General features: G+C 41.7%; 2 protein-coding genes across 4 annotated transcripts in view; both read right to left on the reverse strand.

Annotated features, from left to right (window-relative positions):
- RAB3C (RAB3C, member RAS oncogene family) overlaps positions 1–9123 on the reverse strand; it is a 122073-nt gene extending 112950 nt beyond the window's left edge. The window contains exons 1-2 of one of the 3 annotated variants that reach the window (XM_065662087.1): positions 9100–9123; positions 662–889 (exon numbers count right to left, since the gene is read on the reverse strand). In XM_065662087.1, coding sequence (XP_065518159.1) covers positions 662–889; positions 9100–9123 — 252 coding nt within the window. Of the gene's footprint in view, positions 1–661; positions 901–2188; positions 2210–9071 lie in introns of those variants that run through there. The other 2 variants (XM_065662086.1, XM_065662088.1) reach the window with 2 other exon arrangements.
- Positions 9124–9329: 206 nt separating this feature from the next.
- On the reverse strand, positions 9330–9983 carry LOC136005979 (sterile alpha motif domain-containing protein 1-like). The gene is made up of 2 exons (XM_065663871.1): positions 9932–9983; positions 9330–9823 (listed from the first exon to the last, which is right to left on the reverse strand). Exons 1-2 carry the CDS (start codon positions 9981–9983, stop codon positions 9330–9332), a joined length of 546 nt encoding a protein of 181 aa, XP_065519943.1.
- Positions 9984–10953: the final 970 nt, after the last annotated feature.

The following is a 10953-nucleotide window of genomic DNA, read 5'->3' on the forward strand; positions in this document are numbered from 1 at the left end:
GTTTTGGCTATCCTTTCTTTCTGAGGATGGTTTACATAAAAGAACACCTATTCACTGACATCACACTTCCCTACAGTTGGCATCTTTCTAACATCTTTAAGGTGCAGGCAAGAGATGAGGGATTTTGTATACCTGGGCAACATAGCTAGTACATTCTCTCTTTCCACGTATTTTCTTCATCAACTGCAGGAAGATGTTTCAGTGATCAGGAGGGCCAAAAATTATGCCTTCCATTATTCAGCCACTATCATAGGTCCTATGTGAATTCATAATTTCTGTGGTAAGAAATGTAATACCTAACTGGTATTTCAAAGCACTTTTTAATAACGTGTATCACTTTCAAGAGCCTATATATTCCACAGTTGCTTATACCTCACTGCCTTTCTATTTATTTGTCAAGCTGTGCTATTACTTAACAGAATTTAATTCAGAATATATACTCTGCTGTATTTCAATACCTAAAAAATGCTGTCTGTATTCTATTATTCAAGACACAAATTATACAGGAAATAATTTACTGCCTTTTCATTACTATGCCATATATACATATATATATATATATAGAGGTTGTGACACTCATTGTAAACCTATGGTAGCTTAAATGCTATCTATCAAACTGCTACAGCTTGCTTAGTTCACAGAATTATTGGTTTTGGCTTACCCAAATCTGTAGCTTAATTCTTTTTTCATTTTTGAAAACTGTTTTTACTTTGAAATCGATCCCAACCGTGCTTACAAATGCAGACGTAAACGAATCATCAGCATATCGGAACAAAAAGGAGGTTTTCCCAACACTGCTGTTGCCAATAATGAGCAGTTTGAACATGTAATCAAAGTTCTGGTCAGATGTTTCTTTCTGGCCATATCTGGAATCTTGAGCGGATGCCATCTGTAATTCAAAATGAAAAGAAATCGTTTATTGTCTCTTGTATCATATAAAACCAGAAACATTCAGATTTTATTGGCGTTTTTGATGTCAGATATTAATGAACTCAAGAAGAAGTTCACAGATGATTAATTAATTTTATGGTTCTTGTATCCATGGTAATAGTTCTGGTTGCAAACGAGAATGCAAACATCCCTGGTAGCTGGTACCAAAAAAAAAATCTAAAAATCTGGTGCAGTTCTCGAGTATATAATTAAAAAGAGCTACATTCAGAAGACGTAATGAATTAGCCAGACAGTGACAATACAAGCAAAGATACTTCACTTGAACAAGAAGGAAATAAGAGATGCATGCTGTGTTATGACATGAGATATATTTCCAAACAAAAGTTTAACATGTTTTAGATCTGATAAAATTCTTGAACCATTTATTTTACTGTAAATATGCTGCTGTCTTTTGTAATGTCTATCACTGTATTCAAAGTATTTTGCCTTTACCAGTTTTCAGTTTATCATACCATTAGTGAGTTTGGTATATACTTCTGAATTTTTTGTTTCCAGTTTTACTCTATTTATAGTTTGGAATTTGCAATGATAATGAGCTATCAGTTGTTAATATTTTCAAATTTGAGTCCTTAAAATACAGTTTCTAATCAATATAAAACAGTTGAATCAGCACAGATTACTGAACACTGCTAAACGGCAAGCCTATTTTGCTCTAGGGACTACAAAAATCACAGGTTCCATTTATAAAAAATACACTTCTGGCTTTCAGGAGAGTTGCAGAAATTAACTTTAAAACCTGACCAAAATTCTGCCTGGGATGTTCAAAAATCAGATGACAGAAATAAAGACCTTAGAACTAGGTAGTGTTTCACCTCGTGCTTTTGGGGAAAAAAAATCTCACTTTTTGGGGAGCCTGGCATGATTTTAAATTCTTGGAGCTTGGCAACACCAAGGTCAGCACTTTTGCATGCTAATTTCAGGCAGAAAGACAGACATAATATCCTAACACAAAGGTTTATAGAAAAGCAGCTCACCTCAAAGCTTTCTAAGCTAGACATCTCAGAGTACATGTGAGCAGTCAGAGTGGAGAGCTGGAACCAGGGTGAGGGCTGCACAATCACCCACCTTCTCAGCAGAATTTCAACTACTGCATAAAATTTCTGAGCTAATTCTGCTGTCTCATAGCACAAATAACAGTATGCCAGCTTCTTTGGGCTACTGAAGGGATACATAGAAGAGAGGACAAAAAGTCCTGAAGGAGACAATGTAGATAACCAGCTTATGAGTAAAAAAAAACCAGTATGAACTTGTATTCCATAAAAAATGCAGTAAGGAGTGTTTGATTTCAGAATTAGCCTTTTATTTGGTAGTGACTAAAGATCGTGATTAAATGTAGTCTTGGGTACCTATGTGCTTGCACCCTGAGTACTTGCATTGGCCTTAATATTTATTCACTTTCACAGACATGCAACAAAGAAGTTTCAGAACAAAACCCTAAATATTACCTAGAATACACACCACTATTTTTTCAACTTTCTGATTTCTATAGCAAAAGACGAAAGGAGATCCTGTCCACCTTCACTACTCTCCCTCATTTTTAAACTATTTGGAGACATTTTGCTTAGAACATGAGAAAAGGAAAATCAAATGCTGCTTATACCTGTCTAATCACAACTGGCAATAAAGTGGTAAGAGTATGTTGATATTGTGTTCGCAACAGTTTGCAAGAAGTCAGTAATTCCAGCCGCCAAAAGACTGTGAAGTGGCTGGGGATGCCAGTGTGCAACCTGTACACTTACCTAGCAGCCTGTTCTGCTGCCCTTCTGGCTCCTACCTGCAATGCAACAGCTGAAACCAGAGGTTAGACACTTCTAGCAAAAAGAATAATCTCCTTTCTTGATTTTTTTATGTCTTAGGAAGGCTCCCACATAGCTTTTTCAACTCACTTAAGGTTTACAAAAAGGGGGGTTAACTTTCATTTCATTGCTGCCTCCAGTCCTATGCACCTTACAAATCATCACTGTGTACTAATGCCTAATACTTCAGAAACAGTATGATTCAGTCAGCAAAGGAATCAGAAGACCTTGATTCTAACAATAGTCTCGCTAAATTTTGTACATTATGTAGCCTTCCTGAGCAAGAACTTGTTTCCTGTGGATGGTTTTAAATGCAGATTTTGCCCCCAGAGGAATTTCAGTGCTCCTCTAAATTTATGTGCATTACCCATGGAATAGTTTCCTTAATAGTTCTTAAAAAACAGTCATAAAAATAAAACACACATACACACACATAAAAAAAAAAAACCAAAAAACACAAAAAACACAACAACAAAAAATATCTTCACTATGCCTTAAGCTTATGGATTCATTACTTGCAGGATCATAGGCAGAATTATGGACAAGCTAAACACAGAAGTGCAGCCAGCTTCTATTTCAAAGCATGCCTGCCTATTACAGAAGGCAGAAGGCACAGGAAAGGCATGGGAAAGGACTAATTTCTGTACCTCACACCTGAGGAATCAGGAGCTCTTGATAGTAATTCGAAATGTTTGAAAAGACCAACTTTAGCCTAGGGAGACAGTCTCCCTACATTACCAGTAGTGATCCTTTCTTGTGCCCAAAACTCAAATGACTTTTAGAAACGTACTAGTGCTTTCATTAGTCTGAAGGAACTTCAGACTCAGTATGTGTTAAGACCTTGCCATTACTTCCCCAACTTACTCATTCTGTACTAAGCACAAAGATAGATTCTTCAGAATACAAACTCACATCACCTATATCAGGCTCCCATCCTAAATGATACTCTAGAGTCTCTATTTTTTTGCTGACTGTAAGGGAGACCCGAGATATTCAGTCCTCTTGAACTTCTGGAATATGTCTGCAGTGCTTCTCTGTTTAAAATGCAAGCTGCTGACTTCCAGTAACTATGGGATGCACTGCAGCCCAACTGCCCATGTATTAATATGTCAGTTCACTCCTAACAGGAGTTGTCCCAACGATGGAGGCATTTGGCAAAGAAACATGAAGAATATAGTGCTGACGTTATGTTCCTCCTTTGGAAACAATGCTGGAAATAATCACCAGGAATCACATGTTCATACCTGTAATTAAATACTACATACACGGACAAGAACCAAATAACCATGCCAACCTCACTAATGTTATGATATTCTGTTTCCAAGACAGCAAAACTCTTACATTTATTTTCACAAAGTTCTCTCATATGATTGAATGCATATATTAAACACCCATCACTTTCAGCAAAACACAGTAAGTTTTCTCTGCCATAAAATTTTGTCCTCATTTAGTAGAATTGAAGACAGAAAGTATAAGGGTATTTTCATGGGCCATACTGCATGTTTAGTTTTTTGTAGAAGGAGTCTCTATTTCAGATCCCTACATCCATTAGGATTTTAGTACCAAAGGCGGTCTCAGACCACCTCCTAGAGAATTTAGGAGTAGGTATGATGCCCCCAGCCTCCTAGAGAACTTAGGAGTAGGTATGTCCACAGCTCGAATATGGTCCAAGGACAACAAAGCATGGCTTCCCTGCTTACAGAAAATCTTGAAGCATCTAAATGTGCATTATTTATCGGCATAGGAGAGTTTTATCATTAGGCAGAGTTTTCCGTATCAGACCCAGGTACTTTTCAAGTCCCATGTTCAGGTGTTCCCTTGATCTCGAAAGAACAGGTTAAAACAGGGCAGGGTTGAGAGCCAATGTGAAAAAGTATGTGTTCACCTTCATAATAATAACAAAACACTTGGCTTTGTTAATCTCTTTATGGCCGTAGAGGACCTCATTCATTGACAGAATTAATTTGATCAGCTTTCTTACTTAGGCAGAGCAGTATGCCATGAGCTCCCTGGGCTGCATATAACTTCAGTTTGCACTTATGTATACACCCCACTCTGAATGCCCAATGCAGGATGAATTTGCCCTGGCAAATATGATGCAAAAGGCAAGAAAAAATGAAACTGAAAATACTGAGGTTCACTCCTTTGTGCACTTCACAAATACAGTGTTTTATTTCAGAAAAAACAGAACTTCCACACTCAACTTCTGTGAGGTGACCTTTTTGCATTTTGTAAAATGTAGTTAGTTAAACGTAATAAATGGATATTGAAACAATGGGATATAATTGGAAAATTTAATGTTTGTAACTCACTGGACTGCATGTAGGATGCATCACAAGTGAGTTGTCTTTAACGTGCAGATCAGATGTCACCACCAGAGTCAAAATGTTACCATGCTCTGTATTTATAAGAACACTATGACAACATATCCCAATCATGAAAAGATCAATTATTTTCAAGGTATACCAGATGAATAATCTAGAGACTGGGTTTTATCCCTAACTCTTTCAGGGGTATCCTATGACTTTTTTTCCTTTTTTCTGTATCTTGGGCAAGCTGCTTAAACTCTTACTTCTGGTGTTCTCTCAGTTAATACCTCAGTATCCACAGATGCAGTCCACAGCCAATTCTCACAAATCCCTATCATCTCATTTTTAACTGAGCATTTAATAATTAATTTACTGTCCCTGCTTTTCTGTACCATTAATCACAAGGTCCATCCTAGACAAGAGGAAGCTCTGATGGGAGGAAAGAGCGTGCATTAATTTCTATCAAACATGGAAATTCTTAATCATGGGGAAAAAAAAAAAAAAAGGCAGCAAAAAACAGAGCTTTGTCAGATCCATAATATACCAAGTCACAATGCTGGATGGTCAGTGGATGACGCTGATGATGCAGTGCTGACAAAAGCTCAGATCCACCAGATGACCTAGAGACGGGGGTTCTGGGGCTACTGCTCTCTCAGGAATTTCACACAGTTACTCCTGTGAAGCAAGCAGGCTCATTTACTGGGTTTTTTCTACTCTTGGTGTAAGGCTGGTTGATTAAAGAAATAATCTTAACTTTTCCTTTATCAGATACACACAGTGTCAGTGAGACTTCTAGTGATTTCGTGTTAATGTATTTTGCACCTGATTTGTACGTCTTTCCTCAGTATGGTTTAGCATAAAGGTTCCAGTAATCAATAGAAATTACTGTCACACACACTGCTACAGCTTAATAGATTAAACTAGTAATTCATAAGACTTAAGAGTCCAGTGGACAATGCGCCAGCCACTTATTTGGAATATACGGATTGACAGCCATCTGCAGAGCACAGCTTGTGAACAAATGTACTTGGCAGCATCAAGAGAAGCTTATCTGCCTCAAGGTATTATGTGGTTAGATTCATGACTACGTGTAAGCATATTCAGCATAACCAGCATAACTCAGGCTGAAAAGTTAGACATGCAAAGTTTTATTATAAGCAGCATACTGGAATGCCAAATTGGGGAATATCAAGAAGATAGAGACAGGTGGGATTCAAAAACATTTTAAAGGAATTCCACTTGCTTCGTATCCATAGAAGTAGCATGGATGTGGCCACAGTGCTGGCAGGTGCCCAGGACTGCAGAACACAACAGTGAAGAACAGCAATAAAGAATAGTTTCGGCAAGGCTGTAGCACGTGGATGCTGATGAATCTACTTTTGGTGAGTTAGAGCATTATCCCACATTTGTCATTCTTTAACCTAAATTTATCTTCTCCATGAAAAGGGTAGCTTAAGAACGCTACAATCAAATCAGTTAAGGAGTGAAATTTGAAGTGAATGAATCAGTGTATGAATCACTGAGAAATTCCCACTGAACCTTCACTTCTGAAAGTACCAGGAAAGCCTTACAGAAAACTGCTGAGAGCTACACAGACATTTCAACAAGTTCAGATGAATTCTTACAAGAATGAACAAACCATACAGACTTCCGTGTTTTTCAGAAAAAGAGAGTTCATCGCTTTTGACTTCTAACCCTAAGTCCTCTCCATGGCCATAAGCACTACTAAGACTAACTTCTGGTTTTGAAAACATAGCTAGAAAAATTAAAAGTAGTTACAAACTCCGACAGAGATCCGATTATACCCAGCAGATGACAACAGCAAACTTTTATACTAGGTGACTCCTCTTCTGGAAGGACTTTTTGGGCTTCTTTTCTGGTAACTGTTGGCCCTTCTTGTCTACAGAGAAATGGCATGAGCTTCAAACAAAGAATTCGTAAAAATATAAGACAGTGACACCACACAGGCCCTTTTTCTCATCCTGCTGAAATACTTTAACTTTTTAGTTTTCTATTTAATTGTTTCTTGATGGAAATTGGAAAAAAAATGCTTAAACTCTCCTCAGACTTGCTTTTGCCATAATCAAGAGACATACACTTGATCACTCCTTCTGTTGTTCTAGAAGTCAGAGATGGTAGCTCTGTAATAGACTGATCTATAAATTTGTTGTGTGTGAAAAAGAAACCACATTTCATGTAATAGGAAATCAGATAGCTAAAAGAGGTAAGTCAAGCAACTAGGTCAGCCAGTCTATATCACATTTGAACAAGGACCAACCATACTAGGTAATGCTGGAAAACAAAAGGAGTCTTAGGAAGAAGAATCCTCAATAAATATAGTTTTACTGGAATCTTTAATACAAAGTGTATGCTGAGAACAGTTTAAGTAGAAGAAAGAAGAAAAAACATGCAGAAACAACAGAAAATTAAGCCTCATCTGCCAGACTGCATTTTCATTTTTTGGAAAAATCCAGATGCTTGTGATTATAATTTTGGATGAGATATGCTTAAAAATAGAGAGTGTTTGGCCATTTCAGCAACCTTGAAAAGTGGAATTTGTAGGGTCTTTTACAGCACTCTGCTATCTCTTTCTACACTTAGGCAGTGATTTTTGCCGACTTTTATTCCATTACATTTAACAGTAATTCTGTTTGTACTTTTTTATGATCTATCTAATTATATAAAAAAAAAAAAAACAAGAAGCTGTTCTCTGATGTGTCAAGTACATATATTTTTCTTTTCTATCTGGATTCTAGATTTTATTATAATGTTGTGCCATCATTTTTTTTCCGCAACTATTTAACAACATCAGTTCAACACCTACCAAAATCACCAAATGCAACAGTGACCGATGTGTAGCTGTCATCCTTTATTAGCAGAATTTGCTTTAAATGAAATGCTCTCCAAAGCCAATACGTATTAGGCATGACTTCAGTACCTCAATAAGCTTGTGTACACAAGTTGCAAATACCACATAAACATTTTCCAACATATGCATGTAGCATGCAGAACTGGGTATTTTAAACAGCATCCTAATTATTGTTGTTCTCCCATCAGAAAACTGAAAGACCTTCTTACTGAAGAATAGCTTATTTCTAGTGCATTTCTTTAGTTAAAAGGTTTCAGCATGTGTCATCTGAACAATTGCTCTGCAAAAGATTTATAAGATTATCGGTCTCTGTCCAAAGTCAAGCAAGCCCAAGTCCTTATTAGCATAACTTAAGATTTCAGACTTCTTTTTGAGCATGCGTATTGAAAAGATGTTGATCTTCCCTTCAGGCTGAAATCTTATTACTGATGGAGTAGATATCCATCAGGGAAAATATGAGCAAACAAAGCTGCACTTTATAACATAAATCACAACAGCCTGCAAAGTGCTCTTTCCATTCTTTAAAATCAGTGGGATTGATTGTTACCAATTCACTGGTAATATGACCAATCTTCTATTTAAAAAGTAACTGAAGTACAGTTCGGTGTAAACTGGTTTGTTCCATAATGTAGGAGCTGCTGAAAACTCTCCAAAACCTAACCAGTATCTGTACAACATCTGTTTCTCCCACGCTAAGAGGCATTATACTTTTACAGATAAATAAGCTGCTAAAAAGGGGCCATGAGCCTGGCACAGGCGGATAGCCATTCATTGAAGAAACAGGTGGAGATACCGTGCAACTTCATGTGCATCCAGGTAGGACCTCATCCCCCAGCACGATACACCCGTTCATTCCCAGGGACAGTGCTCAACGGGCAGTGTCTGTAAAACACAGTCCAGGCTGCCCGAATGCCACCGAAACCCACCCGCGGGCGGCTGGCAGCAGAGGCACGGCTTCCCCGGCTCCGCTCGCACAAGGGGCGTCCTCACCCTCCTCCTCCTCCTCACACCCCGTGGCCACCAGCCGGAGCGCCCGGCCCGGCGGCCCTGCCGTGCCGCTGCAGTCGGAGGGGCTCCTGCTCCGTCCCCGGGGCGCCCGGCTCTCGGCCGCGCGGCGCCTGCCCCCGCACCCCCCCCGCCCCGCGGGTCGCTCGGCCTCGGCCGCTGGACCGACCTGCATGGGCGCTTCGTGCCTCATGGCCGAGCGCGGCCCGCCGCCCGCTCCGCCGCCGCTCGCTCGCGCACGCCGCCAGCCCGGGCTCTGCTGAACCCCGCGTCGCGATCAGCACCGGAGCTGTCCCCGCTCCTCCCCGGCGCCGCCCCTCCCTCGCGCCCGCCCCGGGGAGCTGTAGTCCCTCTGCGCCGCTCCGCGGTGCCCGCCGCCGCAGGGGCGGGCAGGAAGGACTACAACTCCCGGCGCGCCCCGCGGGCCCCCGCCGAGGAGGAGGGCACAGGGGCGGTGGCGGGCGAGGGTTGCGCTTTGAGAGCTCGCGCCGGGGCCTCGGCGGGCGGTGCCGGAGGAAGAGGCCGGGCGGCGCGGGGCGCGGTGGTGGGGCGGCGGGCGCGGCAATCAGCGGCGGAGCTAGGGGAGCCGGCAGCGTCCGTTCCGAGTGCCGGCGGCGCACGGCAGGCAGCGGGGGCTGCGGGGGGTGCTCGGAGGGGCGCCGCAGGCAGGCGCTGCTCCCGGGCCGTGGCCCGCACCACGCCGACGCGGCGCGGCAGGTCTGGCCCTTGTGTTCCTGGGCAGCAGCCGGGCCGGTGTCGTTCCGCGGCGCCGGGAGGGGCGCGCCCTGGAAGGGTGGTCCTCCGCGCTCGCGGGCTGCGTTCCCCACAGCCAGCCCTGGGGCTGAGCGAGGCCGAGCAGCCTTGGGCATGGTGACTGCTGGTTAATGCTTTCTCTGTGGAGTAGTGACAGCCCCTACCTACGCCAAGACCCCTGTTGGCAATACGTGGTTGTCCCTGCTTTCTCTTTCCTGACCTGCTTTATTCTCCAGCCTTTGTCAAACGGTAGGAGGTAGGCGTCAGGGTTGTTGAATGGCGGCAGCCCAGCGTGGACATGGTGTCACTGCTTCTGGGCAGTGGCTCTCAATTTTGATGGCAGTATTGAGGTCATATTGAGGAAATGTTAACAAAGCAGCCAAAAAGCATATCTTCTGCATGTTTTTTATTGTCCAGTAAGGTGTTTTAAACATCTTTGTTGGCATAATGTCATATTTTCCATGACCCCATCCTCTAATGCATAGTCTATACATATTTTGGGGCCCAAATATATGGGACCATAGAATCATAGAATGTTTGGGTTGGAAGGGACCTTAAAGGTTATCTATTTCCCCCTGCCGTGGGCAGGGGTACCTTCCACTAGACCAGGTTGCTCCAAGCCCTGTCCAACCTGGCCTTGAACACTGCCAGGGATGGGGCATGCAACTGTGTTCCCTAGCAATGAGGTATCCATTGTAAACACTCTGTGTATAAGGGGTACTAATGTTACAAGAATAATGGCATTAAATATATAAACTAAACCAGAGACGTCAAGACTTCATAACACTAAGGTGAGTTAAAGGACACAGGAACCTGTGAAATAACTTGAAATTGTTCCTTATATGATCTAGGACTCTGTTATGACAGTGCATCATACACAAATTCTTACGTGAATAAGAGCCAAAGGAATAATTCAGATTTTTCTTAAACTTCTGGTTTGTTTGGTCCTATTTAGGAAGTTTCATTCATGCTGGGAACGTCAATCCATAATTCAGAGGGGGATTAATCCCTAGTCAGGAGGATTACTCCCTAGAGCAGGGTCAACATGACTAAATCCTGGATTTCTCACTCATACTGAAAACAAGCCAATAAACAGATCAGTCTTGCAACCTACTTGTGGGTAATACTCATACATGGATGTGTCTTCATAGCCTGTATATAAAAAATGTGTGAAAGTCCAGGCTGGGCCCAAAAATCCCTGAGTCATCTGATGTCAGGCTGCTAAATCTGGCATCAGGAACTTAATAGTTTGGTTCCAGTCAGCTAAAAT

Source organism: Lathamus discolor, chromosome Z (genome assembly GCF_037157495.1).
Source record: "Lathamus discolor isolate bLatDis1 chromosome Z, bLatDis1.hap1, whole genome shotgun sequence".
Classification (NCBI taxonomy): Eukaryota; Metazoa; Chordata; class Aves; order Psittaciformes; family Psittacidae; genus Lathamus; species Lathamus discolor.